This window comes from Bombina bombina, chromosome 2 (assembly GCF_027579735.1).
Source record: "Bombina bombina isolate aBomBom1 chromosome 2, aBomBom1.pri, whole genome shotgun sequence".
Lineage (NCBI taxonomy): Eukaryota > Metazoa > Chordata > Amphibia > Anura > Bombinatoridae > Bombina > Bombina bombina.
In genome coordinates, this window is record NC_069500.1 from 903,781,565 (window position 1) to 903,800,233 (window position 18,669).

The 18,669-nt window shown below is 41.9% G+C and overlaps 1 protein-coding gene across 1 annotated transcript in view; it reads left to right on the forward strand.

Moving 5' to 3' along the window:
- LEPROTL1 (leptin receptor overlapping transcript like 1) overlaps nucleotides 1-18,669 on the forward strand; it is a 76,398-nt gene that overhangs the window by 20,414 nt on the left and 37,315 nt on the right. The window contains exon 2 of the mRNA XM_053703285.1: nucleotides 9,446-9,521. Within this exon, the coding sequence (XP_053559260.1) occupies nucleotides 9,446-9,521 (76 nt within the window). The remainder of the gene's footprint in view (nucleotides 1-9,445; nucleotides 9,522-18,669) is intronic.

Sequence of the window (18,669 nt, forward strand, 5' to 3'; positions counted from 1 at the left end):
TGTCCTAAAGCTTTGGTATTGGTATCCCACAAGTAAAGGATGAAACCCGTGGACTCTGTATATCTTGTAAAAGAAAAGGAAATGTATGCTTACCTGATAAATTAATTTCTTTTACGATATACTGAGTCCACGGCCCACCATGTCATTTTGAGACAGGATTTATTTCTCCTGTTAAGTGTGGTCAGTCCACGGGTCATCATTACTTCTGGGATATTAACTCCTCCCCAACAGGAAGTGCAAGAGGATCACCCAGCAGAGCTGCTATATAGCTCCTCCCCTCTACGTCACACCCAGTCATTCTCTTGCACCCAACTAATAGATAGGATGTGTGAGAGGACTGTGGTGATTATACTTAGTTTTATACCTTCAATCAAAAGTTTGTTATTTTAAAACAACACCGGAGTGTGTTGTTCCTTCTCAGGTAGAATTTGAAGAAGAATCTACCTGAGTTTTTGTATGATTTTAGCCGGCGTAGTTAAGATCATCTTGCTGTTCTCGGCCATCTGAGGAGTAAGGTAAACTTCAGATCAGGGGACAGCGGGCAGGTTAACCTGCAAAGAGGTATGTAGCAGCATATTATTTTCTGAGAATGGAATTGACTGAGAAAATACTGCCATACCGATATAATATAAGCTCAGCCTTAAATGCAGTAGTAGCAACTGGTATCAGGCTTTCATGTATGTATATTTACACTTCAGTATTCTGGGGAATGGCACTTCACTGGGATAATACTGTATGCATAAGACTTTAGCCTAACTTGCAGTGGGAACGACTAGCAACAGGCTTTCTAATGACATTTCATTTATTTGATGTTAAACGTTTTTGCTGACATGTTAAAATCGTTTAATTATCTGAGGTACTGGGTGAAAAATTGTTTTGGGCACTGTTTTTTTCCACTTGGCGGTCGTTTTATTTAATTTAAGACAGTTTACTGATCTCCCTCACTGTTGTGTGTGAGGGGGAGGGGCCTATTTTGGCGCTTTTGCTACGCATCAGAAAATTCAGTCAGAAGTCTGTTTTCTTCCCTGCATGATCCGGTTCGTCTCTACAGAACTCAGGGGTCTTCAAAAGTTAGTTTGAGGGAGGTAATCACTCACAGCAGACCTGTGAGATTGTGCTTTGACTGTGATAAAAAAACGTTTATTTTCTGTACATTTTTTCTGCTATTCAGGGTTAGTTATCCATTGTTAATGGGGGCAATCCTTTGCTAAAATTGTGTTTTACCGGAAAGAATTTGATGTAATAGTTTCTCCGGTTTATTATTACTCAACTGTCATAACTTTTTTTCTGTGCTTCTTAAAGGCACAGTACGTTTTTCATATTATTTGTAAATTACTTTGAAAAGTATTTCCAAGTTGCTAGTTTAATTGCTAGTGTGTTAAACATGTCTGACTCAGAGGAATATCTCTGTGCTATATGTGCTAAAGCCAAAGTGGAGCCCAATAGAAATTTATGTACTAATTGCATTGATGCTGCTTTAAATAAAAGTCAATCTGTACAAATTGAACATCTTTCACCAAACAACAAGGGGAGAGTTATGCCGACTAACTCGCCTCACGTGTCAGTACCTGCATCTCCCGCTCGGGAGGTGCGTGATATTGTAGCGCCGAGTACATCAGGGCGGCCATTACAAATCACATTACAGGATATGGCTAATGTTATGACTGAAGTTTTGTCTAAATTACCAGAACTTAGAGGTAAGCGAGATCACTCTGGGGTGAGAACAGAGTGCGCTGATAATATTAGGGCCATGTCAGATACTGCGTCACAATTTGCAGAACATGAGGACGGAGAGCTTCATTCTGCGGGTGACGGATCTGATCCAAATAAACTGGATTCAGACATTTCAAATTTTAAGTTTAAGCTGGAAAACCTCCGTGTATTACTAGGGGAGGTGTTAGCGGCTCTGAATGATTGTAACACAGTTGCAATACCAGAGAAAATGTGTAGGTTGGATAAATATTTTGCGGTACCGTCGAGTACTGACGTTTTTCCAATACCTAAGAGACTTACTGAAATTGTTACTAAGGAGTGGGATAGACCCGGTGTGCCTTTCTCACCCCCTCCTATATTCAGAAAGATGTTTCCAATAGACGCCACCACACGGGACTTATGGCAAACGGTCCCTAAGGTGGAGGGAGCAGTTTCTACTTTAGCTAAGCGTACCACTATCCCGGTGGAGGATAGCTGCGCCTTTTCAGATCCAATGGATAAAAAGTTAGAGGGTTACCTTAAGAAAATGTTTGTTCAACAAGGTTTTATATTGCAACCCCTTGCATGCATTGCGCCTGTCACGGCTGCAGCATCATTTTGGTTTGAGTCTCTGGAAGAGACCCTTGAATCAGCTCCATTAGATGAGATTACACACAAGCTTAAAACCCTTAAGCTAGCTAATTCATTTATTTCTGATGCCGTAGTACATTTAACTAAGCTTACGGCTAAGAATTCCGGATGTGGCTAAAATCCTGGTCAGCTGATGTTACTTCTAAATTACTTAACATACCTTTCAAAGGGCAGACCTTATTCGGGCCCGGTTTGAAAGAAATTATCGCTGACATTACAGGAGGTAAAGGCCATGCCCTGCCTCAAGACAGAGCCAAACCTAGGGCTAGACAGTCTAATTTTCGTGCCTTTCGTAACTTCAAGGCAGGAGCAGCATCAACTTCCTCTGCACCAAAACAGGAAGGAGCTGTTGCTCGCTACAGACAAGGCTGGAAACCTAACCAGTCCTGGAACAAGGGCAAGCAGGCCAGAAAACCTACTGCTGCCCCTAAGACAGCATGAAGTGAGGGCCCCCGATCCGGGAACGGATCTAGTGGGGGGCAGACTTTCTCTCTTCGCCCAGGCTTGGGCAAGAGATGTCCAGGATCCCTGGGTGTTAGAGATCATATCTCAGGGATATCTTCTGGACTTCAAAGCCTCTCCCCCAAAAGGGAGATTTCATCTTTCAAGGTTGTCAACAAACCAGATAAAGAAAGAGGCGTTTCTACGCTGTGTACAAGATCTTTTACTAATGGGAGTGATCCATCCGGTTCCGCGGTCGGAACACGGACAAGGGTTTTACTCAAATCTGTTTGTGGTTCCCAAGAAAGAAGGAACCTTCAGACCAATCTTGGATTTAAAGATCCTAAACAAATTCCTAAGAGTTCCATCGTTCAAAATGGAAACTATTCGGACAATCTTACCCATGATCCAAAAGGGTCAGTACATGACCACAGTGGATTTAAAGGATGCCTACCTTCATATACCGATTCACAAAGATCATTACCGGTATCTAAGGTTTGCCTTCCTAGACAGGCATTACCAGTTTGTAGCTCTTCCATTCGGGTTGGCTACGGCTCCAAGAATCTTCACAAAGGTTCTGGGCTCTCTTCTGGCGGTACTAAGACCGCGAGGAATTTCGGTGGCTCCGTACCTAGACGACATTCTGATACAAGCGTCAAGCTTTCAAACTGCCAGGTCTCATACAGAGTTAGTACTGGCATTTCTAAGGTCGCATGGGTGGAAGGTGAACGAAGAGAAGAGTTCTCTCTTACCACTCACAAGGGTTCCCTTCTTGGGGACTCTTATAGATTCTGTAGAAATGAAGATCTACCTGACAGAAGACAGGTTAACAAAGCTTCAAAATGCTTGCCGTGTCCTTCATTCCATTCAACACCCGTCAGTGGCTCAATGCATGGAGGTAATCGGCTTAATGGTAGCGGCAATGGACATAGTACCCTTTGCACGCCTACATCTCAGACCGCTGCAATTGTGCATGCTAAGTCAGTGGAATGGGGATTACTCAGATTTGTCCCCTACTCTGAATCTGGATCAAGGGACCAGAAAATCTCTTCTATGGTGGCTTTCTCGGCCACATCTGTCCAGGGGGATGCCATTCAGCAGACCAGATTGGACAATTGTAACAACAGACGCCAGCCTACTAGGTTGGGGCGCTGTCTGGAATTCCCTGAAGGCTCAGGGTTCATGGACTCAGGAGGAGAGTCTCCTTCCAATAAACATTCTGGAATTGAGAGCAGTTCTCAATGCCCTTCTGGCTTGGCCTCAGTTAACAACTCGGGGGTTCATCAGGTTTCAGTCGGACAACATCACGACTGTAGCTTACATCAACCATCAAGGAGGGACAAGAAGCTCCCTAGCGATGATGGAAGTATCAAAGATAATTCGCTGGGCAGAGTCTCACTCTTGCCACCTGTCAGCGATCCACATTCCTGGAGTGGAGAACTGGGAGGCGGATTTCCTAAGTCGTCAGACTTTTCATCCGGGGGAGTGGGAACTTCATCCGGAGATCTTTGCCCAAATACTTCGACTTTGGGGCAAACCAGAGATAGATCTCATGGCGTCTCGCCAGAACGCCAAGCTTCCTTGTTACGGGTCCAGGGACCCGGGAGCAGTCCTGGTAGATGCTTTGACAGCACCTTGGACCTTCGGGATGGCCTATGTGTTTCCACCCTTCCCGATGCTTCCTCGATTGATTGCCAGGATCAAACAGGAGAGAGCATCGGTGATTCTGATAGCGCCTGCGTGGCCACGCAGGACCTGGTATGCAGATCTAGTGGACATGTCATCCTGTCCACCCTGGTCTCTGCCTCTGAGACAGGACCTTCTGATCCAGGGTCCCTTCAAACATCAAAATCTAATTTCTCTGAAGCTGACTGCTTGGAAATTGAACGCTTGATTTTATCAAAACGTGGTTTTTCTGAGTCAGTAATTGATACCTTAATACAGGCTAGGAAGCCTGTTACCAGAAAGATTTACCATAAAATATGGCGTAAATACTTATATTGGTGCGAGTCCAAAAGTTACTCATGGAGTAAGGTTAGGATTCCTAGGATCTTGTCTTTTCTACAAGAAGGTTTAGAAAAGGGTTTATCCGCTAGTTCCTTAAAGGGACAGATTTCAGCTCTGTCCATTCTTTTACACAAACGTCTGTCAGAGGTTCCAGACGTTCAGGCTTTGGCCAGGATTAAGCCTGTGTTTAAAACTGTTGCTCCACCATGGAGTTTGAACTTAGTTCTTAATGTTTTACAGGGTGTTCCGTTTGAACCCCTTCATTCCATTGATATCAAATTGTTATCTTGGAAAGTTCTGTTTTTAATGGCTATTTCCTCGGCTCGAAGAGTCTCTGAGTTATCTGCCTTACATTGTGATTCTCCTTATCTGATTTTTCATTCAGACAAGGTAGTTCTGCGTACTAAACCTGGGTTCTTACCTAAGGTGGTCACTAACAGGAATATCAATCAAGAGATTGTTGTTCCATCTTTGTGTCCTAATCCTTCTTCGAAGAAGGAACGTCTTCTACACAATCTAGATGTAGTCCGTGCCCTGAAATTTTATCTACAGGCAACTAAGGATTTTCGACAAACGTCTTCCCTGTTTGTCGTTTATTCTGGTCAGAGGAGAGGTCAAAAAGCTTCTGCTACCTCTCTCTCTTTTTGGCTTCGTAGCATAATACGTTTAGCTTATGAGACTGCTGGACAGCAGCCTCCTGAAAGAATTACAGCCCATTCTACTAGAGCTGTGGCTTCCACTTGGGCCTTTAAGAATGAGGCTTCTGTTGAACAGATTTGCAAGGCTTCAACTTGGTCTTCTCTTCATACTTTTTCCAAATTTTACAAATTTGACACTTTTGCTTCTTCGGAGGCTGTTTTTGGGAGAAAGGTTCTTCAGGCAGTGGTTCCTTCCGTATAAAGAGCCTGCCTGTCCCTCCCGTCATCCGTGTACTTTAGCTTTGGTATTGGTATCCCAGAAGTAATGATGACCCGTGGACTGACCACACTTAACAGGAGAAAACATAATTTATGCTTACCTGATAAATTCCTTTCTCCTGTAGTGTGGTCAGTCCACGGCCCGCCCTGTTTTTATGGCAGGTCTAAATTTTTAAATAATACTCCAGTCACCACTGCACCCTTTGGCTTCTCCTTTCTCGTTGGTTCTCGGTCGAATGACTGGGTGTGACGTAGAGGGGAGGAGCTATATAGCAGCTCTGCTGGGTGATCCTCTTGCACTTCCTGTTGGGGAGGAGTTAATATCCCAGAAGTAATGATGACCCGTGGACTGACCACACTACAGGAGAAAGGAATTTATCAGGTAAGCATAAATTATGTTTTTTTATAAACTTTAGTCACCTCTGCACCTTGTTAGTTCTTTCCCTTTCTCTTACTATACCTTCGGTCGAATGACTGGGGGGAGGAGTTAAGGGAGGAGCTATATAGCAGCTCTGCTGTGGTGCTCTTTGCCACTTCCTGTTAGCAGGAGGATTATATCCCACAAGTAAAGGATGAAACCCGTGGACTCGGTATATCGTAAAAGAAATTAATTTATCAGGTAAGCATAAATTTCCTTTTTTTGTCTGTACATAGCGTATATACAGGCGTTCCTAGGGAGTTTGAGTGTTCCTTGGGAGTAGCCAGTATTTTAATAGGTAAACATCATCTGGAACTTCTAACGCTCTGAACAGTATCCTCCAGCTTAGGTGAACTTTTTTTTTCCCTTTTTTTCACATACCTGTCTCTGCACCTTTTCAGTGGCAAGATTAGCAATTGTTAAAAAGAAAAAAATCAGCTGAATGTACTGAATCCATTATTTCAACTCTTACTAAACAGAAAGGAAACATGCTTTAAAAATACGTTCCCTCCACACTGCCGAGATCTGCATTCACTGGAGCTGAACGACGAAATGCTGGCGAGATTAAAATAAGCATTTCTCAAGTATTTGAAGATCCAAACATAGTACCAGAGCCCCAATGAGTATTTGAGGTGCTTTAAACTTAAAAGTAACACCACACACACATGCTGCTAACTTGAGCAGTTTTAAGGTAGCTGTACTTGGTACAGTTGTAAGCTCTCAAAATGAAGAAAATAAAAATGTATCCACCCTTAGCCCTAGGATGCAGCAATACAGGACTTCACTTCATATGAGGAGTTTGTGAGGTACAAACTTACATTTTATGCTTGGAGCAAAACATTACACCAGATGGTTTATAATGAAAGTAGAAATATGCAACTCTCATCTAAATCTAATCTTGTGGAGGTGCTGAGGTTTTGTCCACCTTTTAATTTTTCTGTCATTTTCCCCCCACAAAAAAAACGTGTTTTATGGCCCATAAGTTTAAATTTCTGAAAGGTTTATGCCTGGTATTATAATTTGGTCAGCAAAACATCTAGAATATTAATTTACAGCAATACCTGCAAGACTTTTCCTAACTTTAGTGTTTTTTGTTTTGTTGAGGATTTGGATAATCCAGGGACTGATAAACTTGATAGGAACCAGAAAACTGTACTTAATACATAAATAATAGGCAAAGGTGGAAAAAATGAACTATGGTTTAGTGGTCAAAAATGTACTAGTCGACTCAATGCTAGATATAGGAAAACGCCCACATTCTTCCTTCTGTGCTGGAATTTCTTAAAGGGATACTAAACCCAATTTTTTTTCTTTCATGGTTAAGCTAATAAATGCTATTTTAAGAAACTTTATTTACTCCCATTATCAAGTTTTCTTCGTTCTCTTGCTATCTTTATTTGAAAAAAGCAAAAATATAAGCTTAAGAGAAGGCCCATTTTTGGTTCAGCACTTGCTAATTGGTGTGCTACATTTAGCCACCAATTAGAAAGCGCTACCCAGGTACTGAACCAAAAATGGGCCGTCTTAAGCTTACGTTCCTGACTTTTAAAATAAAGATAGCAAGAGAACAAAGAAAAATTGATAATAGGAGTAAATTATTAAGTTGCTTAAAATTGCATGCTCTATCTGAATCATGAAAGAAAAAAAAAATAGGTTTAGTATCCCTTCAAAAGCTTGAGATGATTGGAAATCTTTAGCCCTGAGTATTTATATACTGTCTGTATTACTATTATTATCATTTAAAAGGGAAAAAAATGATTAGACATTCTGAAGTGATCCCCAGTCCAAACAAAGCTATTTTATTTATTTAAAAATACATAAAGCTTTTTTATTTATTGGGGGAAGGGAAAGCCAAATGATGCAACAGTTTTGTCTTAAAGGGACATATAGCCAAAATTCTTTCATGATATTTTAAACAACTTTTGATTTTACTTTGCGTTGAATACATCCTAGTGAGCCAATGGCAAGAGGCATCTATGTGCAGCTACCAGTCAGCTGCTAGCTCCCAGTAGTGCATTGCTGCTCCTGATCCTACCTAGGTATTCTTTTCAACAAATGATACCAAGAGAATAAAGAAAATTATATAATAGACGTAAACTGGAAAATTATTGAAAATTGCATGCTGTATCTGAATCCTGAAAAAATAAAACTTGAGTTTCATGTTCCTTAAACGAAAGGATATTCTCATGGACAGAGTAAAAATGTTCCTTTAGCCTACTGTGTTACTTGGGAAGCTACATAAAAGGAAATATTTTCTGTAGAACGTTGGGTTAAAATTACTATGGGTAAGCGAATCAGCTGATTTGTCTGGTGATTAGCTGCTGATTAGGTTTACAGAGTTTTAGAATCTTTTACATTCAATGTAAAGAAGTGCATTACATGCTGCAGAGTAACAGGCACACTTAAGATTTTATTGAATTAGTTTGTCTGAGTGTCTAAATCTGGATTAATCCTATGGAAGGAACTAAAATGGAAAATTGTGGTAAGATTATTATTTTATATTTTTTATAAATAATATAAATGCTAATCTAGTTTTGATGTCGTCGTCCCCTCCCCATATACTTTATTTAGCATTTCCAGTACACTAAGGACATTTTTTTTTTCCAAATGGAAATCCTATACTGAGAGAGAGAAAAACAAAAACGGTATTATATTTATTATACCGGCTGCATTTTCAGGTATATTTGTGCCTATTGAAATGGGTCGAGCTTGCAGGTAAAATGAGATCTCATTATGTTATCACTTTGTGTACACACACTTGCTTCCTTATCTTGTGTATGTTTGTAAACCAAACCCCAATACTTAGAGAGACCATGGAAAATGTTGATTTTATTAGTTATCTCTTCTATCCCCCACTGGGAGTGTATTTTCTTCTGCTGGTTGTGTTTAAATTTAGTATTAAGCATCGGAGGGGTTACTTCATAAGGTTTGTAGTATGATCCTTAGAAAATGTGTTTTACTCATGTTGATTCCTGCAGTTGTATATGAATATATGGCAGTCTATTCTAATTAAGCTTTATAGTAGCAGGTTTATTTCTTATGCCAGAAAAAAGTGGATGCAATCTTCAGTAAATGGCTGTTTTTCCTATGTTATAGATATTAAAGCATTCACCACAGGTTTATGTAACTGCTATTGAAGCAATTAGTATAAATCAATTAGTATACATTTAAAGGGTTCTATAGCTATTTGGTGCTGCCAGGACGTGCAGTGTACAGAGCTGTTGGAAAAAAATATATCTTTATATGTCAGGAACATTAAAGAAAACCTAAAGATGCACTTCTCATTATTATATATTTTTTATTTTGTCGTTTTATACAGCTTTAATCAGCCTTTCTTTTGGGGGAGCAATCGGTCTGATGTTCCTAATGCTTGGATGTGCTTTGCCGCAATACAAGTAAGATTTTAAGATAAAGTTATACTTTATTGTAGCTTATTCCTCTTTATGCAGTTGTACATTTTCTTGAGCGTAAAATTTGAGTTTACATTTTTATTTTTATTTCTTCTGTTAAGTGTGATCAGTCCACGGGTCATCATTACTTCTGGGATATTACTCCTCCCCAACAGGAAGTGCAAGAGGATTCACCCAGCAGAGCTGCACATAGCTCCTCCCCTCTACGTCACTCCCAGTCATTCTCTTGCACCCAACGACTAGATAGGATGTGTGAGAGGACTATGGTGATTATACTTAGTTTTATATCTTCAATCAAAAGTTTGTTATTTTAAAATGGCACCGGAGTGTGTTATTATCTCTCTGGCAGAGTTTGAAGAAGAATCTACCAGAGTTTTTGTTATGATTTTAGCCGGAGTAGTTAAGATCATATTGCTGTTTCTCGGCCATCTGAGGAGAGGTAAACTTCAGATCAGGGGACAGCGGGCAGATGAATCTGCATAGAGGTATGTAGCAGTTTTTATTTTCTGACAATGGAATTGATGAGAAAATCCTGCCATACCGATATAATGTCATGTATGTATACTTTACACTTCAGTATTCTGGGGAATGGTACTTCACTAGAATTACACTGTAAGAAATACATAAAGCTGTTTAATAACTAGAGATTATGTTTAACGTTTTTGCTGGAATGTAAAATCGTTTTCATTTGCTGAGGTACTGAGTGAATAAATGTTTGGGCACTATTTTTCCACTTGGCAGTTGCTTAATCTGTTTTCTGACAGTTTCTGTTCTCCCTCACTGCTGTGTATGAGGGGGAGGGGCCGTTTTTTTGGCGCTTTTACTACGCATCAAATATTTCAGTCAGCAACTCATTGTATTCCCTGCATGATCCGGTTCATCTCTACAGAGCTCAGGGGTCTTCAAAACTTATTTTGAGGGAGGTAATTTCTCTCAGCAGAGCTGTGAGAATTATAGTTTGACTGAGATAAAAAACGTTTATTCTGTAATTTGTTTCCTGCTTTCAGAATTTGTTATCTTTGCTAATGGGATTAAACCTTTGCTAAAGTTGTGTTGTTTACAAGGATTGAGGCTATAACTGTTTCAATTTATTAATTTTCAACTGTCATAGATCTTCTGTGCTTCTTAAAGGCACAGTACGTTTTAATATTATTCTATTTGAATTGTATTTCCAAGTTGCAAGTTTATTTGCTAGTGTGTTAAACATGTCTGATTCAGAGGATGATACCTGTGTCATTTGTTGCAATGCCAAAGTGGAGCCCAATAGAAATTTATGTACTAACTGTATTGATGTTACTTTAAATAAAAGTCAATCTGTACAAATTGAACAAATTTCACCAAACAACGAGGGGAGAGTTATGCCGACTAACTCGCCTCACGTGTCAGTACCTACATCTCCCGCTCAGAGGGAGGTGCGTGATATTGTAGCGCCGAGTACATCTGGGCGGCCATTACAAATCACATTACAGGATATGGCTACTGTTATGACTGAGGTTTTGGCTAAATTACCAGAACTAAGAGGTAAGCGTGATCACTCTGGGGTGAGAACAGAGTGCGCTGATAATATTAGGGCCATGTCAGACACTGCGTCACAGGTGGCAGAACATGAGGACGGAGAACTTCATTCTGTGGGTGACGGTTCTGATCCAAACAGACTGGATTCAGATATTTCAAATTTTAAATTTAAACTGGAAAACCTCCGTGTATTACTAGGGGAGGTGTTAGCGGCTCTGAATGATTGTAACACAGTTGCAATACCAGAGAAAATGTGTAGGTTGGATAAATATTTTGCGGTACCGACGAGTACTGAGGTTTTTCCTATACCTAAGAGACTTACTGAAATTGTTACTAAGGAGTGGGATAGACCCGGTGTGCCGTTCTCACCCCCTCCGATATTTAGAAAAATGTTTCCAATAGACGCCACCACAAGGGACTTATGGCAAACGGTCCCTAAGGTGGAGGGAGCAGTTTCTACCTTAGCTAAGCGTACCACTATCCCGGTGGAGGATAGCTGTGCTTTTTCAGATCCAATGGATAAAAAGTTAGAGGGTTACCTTAAGAAAATGTTTGTTCAACAAGGTTTTATATTGCAACCCCTTGCATGCATTGCGCCGATCACGGCTGCAGCGGCATTCTGGATTGAGTCTCTGGAAGAGAACATTGGTTCAGCTACTCTGGACGACATTACGGACAGGCTTAGAGTCCTTAAACTAGCTAATTCATTCATTTCGGAGGCCGTAGTACATCTTACTAAACTTACGGCGAAGAATTCAGGATTCGCCATTCAGGCACGCAGGGCGCTGTGGCTAAAATCCTGGTCAGCTGATGTTACTTCTAAGTCTAAATTGCTTAATATACCTTTCAAAGGGCAGACCTTATTCGGGCCCGGGTTGAAAGAGATTATCGCTGACATTACAGGAGGTAAAGGCCATGCCCTGCCTCAGGACAAAGCCAAAGCCAAGACTAGACAGTCTAATTTTCGTTCCTTTCGTAATTTCAAAGCAGGAGCAGCATCAACTTCCTCTGCACCAAAACAGGAAGGAGCTGTTGCTCGCTACAGACAAGGCTGGAAACCTAACCAGTCCTGGAACAAGGGCAAGCAGACCAGGAAACCTACTGCTGCCCCTAAAACGGCATGAATTGAGGGCCCCCGATCCGGGATCGGATCTAGTGGGGGGCAGGCTTTCTCTCTTCGCCCAGGCTTGGGCAAGAGATGTCCAGGATCCCTGGGCGCTAGAAATAATATCTCAGGGATACCTTCTGGACTTCAAATACTCTCCTCCAAGAGAGAGATTTCATCTGTCAAGGTTGTCAACAATCCAGACAAAGAAAGAGGCGTTTCTACGCTGCGTACAAGAGCTCTTGTTAATGGGAGTAATCCACCCAGTTCCACGATCGGAACAGGGACAGGGGTTTTACTCAAATCTGTTTGTGCTTCCCAAAAAAGAGGGAACTTTCAGACCAATCCTGGACTTAAAGATCCTAAACAAGTTCCTAAGAGTTCCATCGTTCAAGATGGAGACTATTCGGACAATTTTACCTATGATCCAAGAGGGTCAGTACATGACCACTGTAGATTTAAAAGATGCTTACCTTGACATACCGATTCACAAAGATCATTATCGGTACCTAAGGTTTGCCTTCCTAGACAGGCATTACCAGTTTGTGGCTCTTCCATTCGGATTGGCTACAGCTCCAAGAATCTTCACAAAGGTTCTGGGTGCTCTTCTGGCGGTACTAAGACCGCGGGGAATCTCGGTAGCTCCATACCTAGACGACATTCTGATACAAGCTTCAAGCTTTCAAACTGCCAAGTCTCATACAGAGTTAGTGCTGGCATTTCTAAGGTCACATGGATGGAAGGTGAACGAAAAGAAAAGTTCACTCGTTCCACTCACAAGAGTTCCCTTCCTGGGGACTCTTATAGATTCTGTAGAAATGAAGATTTACCTGACAGAGGACAGGCTAACAAGACTTCAAAGTGCTTGCCGCACCCTTCATTCCATTCAACACCCGTCAGTGGCTCAATGCATGGAGGTAATCGGCTTAATGGTAGCGGCAATGGACATAGTACCCTTTGCACGCTTACACCTCAGACCACTGCAACTGTGCATGCTAAGTCAGTGGAATGGGGATTACTCAGACTTATCCCCTTCTCTGAATCTGGATCAAGAGACCAGAAATTCTCTTCTATGGTGGCTTTCTCGGCCAAATCTGTCCAGGGGGATGCCATTCAGCAGACCAGACTGGACAATTGTAACAACAGACGCCAGCCTTCTAGGTTGGGGTGCCGTCTGGAATTCTCTGAAGGCTCAGGGACAATGGAGTCAGGAGGAGAGTCTCCTGCCAATAAACATTCTGGAATTGAGAGCAGTTCTCAATGCCCTCCTGGCTTGGCCCCAGTTGACAACTCGGGGGTTCATCAGGTTTCAGTCGGACAACATCACGACTGTAGCTTACATCAACCATCAGGGAGGGACAAGAAGCTCCTAGCTATGATGGAAGTATCAAAGATAATTCGCTGGGCAGAGTCTCACTCTTGCCACCTGTCAACAATCCACATCCCGGGAGTGGAGAACTGGGAGGCGGATTTCTTAAGTCGTCAGACTTTTCATCCGGGGGAGTGGGAACTTCATCCGGAGGTCTTTGCCCAAATACTTCGACGTTGGGGCAAACCAGAGATAGATCTCATGGCGTCTCGACAGAACGCCAAGCTTCCTCGTTACGGGTCCAGATCCAGGGATCCAGGAGCAGTCCTGATAGATGCTCTGACAGCACCTTGGGACTTCAGGATGGCTTACGTGTTTCCACCCTTCCCGTTGCTTCCTCGATTGATTGCCAGAATCAAACAAGAGAGAGCATCAGTGATTCTAATAGCACCTGCGTGGCCACGCAGGACTTGGTATGCAGACCTGGTGGACATGTCATCCTGTCCACCTTGGTCTCTACCACTGAAACAGGACCTTCTGATACAGGGTCCCTTCAAACATCAAAATCTAACTTCTCTGAAGCTGACTGCTTGGAAATTGAACGCTTGATTTTATCAAGACGTGGGTTTTCTGAGTCAGTTATTGATACCTTAATACAGGCTAGGAAACCTGTTACCAGAAAGATTTACCATAAGATATGGCGTAAATACCTATATTGGTGTGAATCCAAAGGTTACTCTTGGAGTAAGGTTAGGATTACTAGGATATTGTCTTTTCTACAAGAAGGTTTAGAAAAGGGTTTATCTGCTAGTTCATTAAAGGGACAGATCTCAGCTCTGTCCATTCTATTACACAAACGTCTGTCAGAAGTTCCTGACGTCCAGGCTTTTTGTCAGGCTTTGGCCAGGATTAAGCCTGTGTTTAAAACTGTTGCTCCACCATGGAGTTTAAACCTTGTTCTTAATGTTTTACAGGGTGTTCCGTTTGAACCCCTTCATTCCATTGATATAAAGTTGTTATCTTGGAAAGTTCTATTTTTAATGGCTATTTCCTCGGCTCGAAGAGTCTCTGAATTATCAGCCTTACATTGTGATTCTCCTTATTTGATTTTTCATTCGGATAAGGTTGTCCTGCGTACTAAACCTGGGTTCTTACCTAAGGTAGTTACTAACAGGAATATCAATCAAGAGATTGTTGTTCCTTCTTTATGCCCAAATCCTTCTTCAAAGAAGGAACGTCTACTGCACAACCTGGATGTAGTCCGTGCTCTAAAATTTTACTTACAGGCAACTAAGGAATTTCGACAAACGTCTTCTCTGTTTGTCATTTACTCTGGGCAGAGGAGAGGTCAAAAAGCTTCCGCTACCTCTCTTTCTTTTTGGCTTCGTAGCATAATTCGTTTAGCTTATGAGACTGCTGGACAGCAGCCTCCTGAAAGAATTACAGCTCATTCTACTAGAGCTGTGGCTTCCACTTGGGCCTTCAAGAATGAGGCCTCTGTTGAACAGATTTGCAAGGCTGCAACTTGGTCTTCGCTTCATACTTTTTCCAAATTTTACAAATTTGACACTTTTGCTTCATCGGAGGCTATTTTTGGGAGAAAGGTTCTTCAGGCAGTGGTTCCTTCTGTATAAAGAGCCTGCCTATCCCTCCCGTCATCCGTGTACTTTTGCTTTGGTATTGGTATCCCAGAAGTAATGATGACCCGTGGACTGATCACACTTAACAGAAGAAAACATAATTTATGCTTACCTGATAAATTCCTTTCTTCTGTAGTGTGATCAGTCCACGGCCCGCCCTGTTTTTAAGGCAGGTAAATATTTTTTAATTTATACCCCAGTCACAACTTCACCCTTGGCTTTTCCTTTCTCGTTGGTCCTTGGTCGAATGACTGGGAGTGACGTAGAGGGGAGGAGCTATGTGCAGCTCTGCTGGGTGAATCCTCTTGCACTTCCTGTTGGGGAGGAGTAATATCCCAGAAGTAATGATGACCCGTGGACTGATCACACTACAGAAGAAAGGAATTTATCAGGTAAGCATAAATTATGTTTTTACTACTAAAGTGTATTGAAGATTTTCTTGCACGAATGCAACTATGATATTAAAGGGACATTAAACCGAATTTTTTTTTCATGATTCAGATAGAACATACAATTTTAATGAACTTTCCAATTTACTTTTATTATCACATTTTCTTAGTTTTCTTGTTATCCTTTGTTGAAAAGCAGGGAGGTAATCTCAGGAGCATGCATGTGTCTGCAGCAGTTTTGCTACAATGTTATACATTAGCAAGATCACTAGATGGCAGCACTATTTCCTGTCATGTTGTGCTTCAGGCATGTGCATGCTACCTATCTAGATATCTCTTCAACAAAGAATAACTTGAGAACTACGCACATTTGATAAAAGAAGTCAATTGGAAGCTTTTTAAAATTGTATTCTCTATCTTAATCATGGAAGAACATTTTTGGGGTTTCATGTCTATTTAAAGGAACCTAATCTATGTACTACAACAATGTTGCCGTCCTCTTTAAACTAAAATGACAGTGAATGTATGGGTTTCAAGAGCTGCATACTTTATTAAACAACATTGTAAACCAATTAAACAATTACCTGCACGCAAAAGAAACCCAGTCTAGTGACCAGATTTAAAATATATATATAGGAGACATGCACAGTGTTAAAATATTAACTTTAAAGGGACGTACCCAAGAAAAAATTATTTCATGATTCAGATAGAACATACAATTTTAAACAACTTTCCAATTTATTTCTATTATCACATTTTCTTTGTTTTCTTATTATCCCATGTTGAAAAGCAGGAATATAAGTTCAGGAGTGTGCACGTGTGTGCAGCACTATGTGGCAGAAGTTTTACAACAATTTTATTTATTAGTAAGAGCACTAGATGGCAATACTATTTCCTACAAATTTGATAACAGAAGTAAATTGTATTTCTTTCCTAAGATATTGTGAGTCCACAACGTCATCATTTACTGTTGGGAATATCACTCCTGGCCAGCAGGAGGAGGAAAAGAGCACCACAGCCAAGCTGTTAAGTATCACTCCCTTCCCACAAACCACAGTCATTCTCTTTGCCTTGGTGCATGGAGGAGGTGATGTTTTGGTATCTGAAGAAAATTGGATTTGCCTTCGCTTCAAGCAAGATTTTAGCTAATTTTGAAAGCCATAGTAGGTTTACTCTGTTCTTACCTTTTTCAAAGAATTGGGTCTAGCCGTAGTACATGTTAATCTCTTCAGTAGGGTAGTGGTGGCTTTAAAGCAGTTAGGGACTTGTGAGGTGGGCCTCGCTGCTTTTCCTAACATTTTGATGACCTAGTATAGAAAGCCAGAGTAGGGTTACTCTGTTCTTTCTTTTTTTCCACAGGTCTCTGTGAGGAGTGGCTTCCTTTCATGCCGGGTGGGCTGTCCTTCTGCCGGACAGCTAGATGTGCAGGTAAGTGCCATTTTTTTATCTTTTGTAAAAGAGAGACTGGCACTGAAGGGTAAAGAAGGTGATGTTCTGCACTTATTTTGGGACTGTAATCCTGGGTTCAGGATTTATACAGGCAGTGAGCAGGCACTTTGATCATGTGACTCTGGAGACTGGTAATAATTCCTTGTAAGGAGTTAATATTCTTTTAGTGGCTCGGGGGTTAATTTTATTGCAAGGGTAAGACCTCTGGTGCTTAGTGTACTTTATAAGCTGTGGATCGCTAGGTTTGCAGAATATGTCCGTGCTGGAAAAACTTTTACTTATGGTTGCCTTGAGCCATCCCTGACGTATTAGGAGGCGGCTCTCCTTCACTGAGGCGTTTTTTCCGGCTAGAAGCGCGCGCTTTCACTATTGTGGTACAGCTTCTCAGCCGATCACATGACTTCTTAGTTTCGTTTCATTTCATACGGAGACCGGAGCTGTCTCGATCAGAGGAAAATACTCTTGTTGGATCGCAGAGTCAGTTCCGTTGTGCAGGAAGGGCAGGTAGCCACCTCAGCTATTTCGCTGAGGTGTTAGAGGTATTCTAGACCTGAAGTGTCTAAACAAGTTTCTCAGAGTACCGTCCTTCAAGATGGAAACTATCTGTTCCTTTAGTGCAAGAGGGTCACTTCATGATGACCATAGACCTGAAGGATGCGTATCTTCATGTTCCCATTCACAGGGATCATCACAAATTTCTAAAATTTTCTTTTCTGGACAAACACTTTGTGGCTCTTTCTTTTGGTCTTGCCACAGCTCCCAGAATTTTCTCAGTTTCTTGGGGCTCTCTTGGCAGTGATTCGGTCTCGGGGAATTGCAGTGGCACCCTACCTGGACGATATATTGGTTCAGACGCCATCTTTTTAACAAGCAAAATCTCACACAGAGATGATCTTGTCTTTTCTACGTTCCCACGGATGGAAGGTGAATCTAGAAAAGAGTTCCCTTGTTCCAGCTACAAGGGTAGTTTTCTTAGAGACCATAATATAGATTCCCCATCAATGAAAATATGAGAGTGCTTCAGTTATGCATGCTCAGACAATGGAACGGGGACCATGCGGATCTGTCTCAGAGGATAGATCTGGATCAGGCGACAAGAGTCTCCTTCCGTGGTGGCTTTCTCAGGAACATCTGTCTCAGGGCACATGCTTTTGGAGACCTTCCTGGGTGATTGTGACCACAGACGCCAGCCTGCCGGGCTGGGGAGCAGTCTGGGACTCGTTAAAGGTGCAGGGACTATGGTCTCGGGAGGAGTCTGCTCTCTCCATAAACATCTTGGAGTTGAGAGCAATTTTCAATGCTCTGATGGCTTGGCCTCAGTTGTCCTTAGCCCGGTTTATCTGGTTCCAGTCAGACAACATAACCTCAGTGACTTACATCAACCACCAAGGAGGAACTCCTGAGTTTCTTAGCCATGGAGGTGGCTCGGATTATTCAGTGGGCGGAAGCTCACAATTGCTTTCTATCTGCCATCCACATTCCAGGAGTGGACAACTGGGAAGCGGATTTCCTGAGCAGACAGACTTTTCATCCTGGGGAGTGGGCACTCCATCCGGAGGTTTTCTCCTGCTTAACCCTCAAATGGGGGGGGGGGGTGCCGGAGCTGTTTCTGATGGGGTTTTGGCCGAACGCCAAGCTTCCAAGGTACGGTTCAAGGTCAAGAGATCCATAGGCCACTCTGATAGATGCTCTGGCGGTTCCTTGGGATTTCAGTCTTGCATACCTA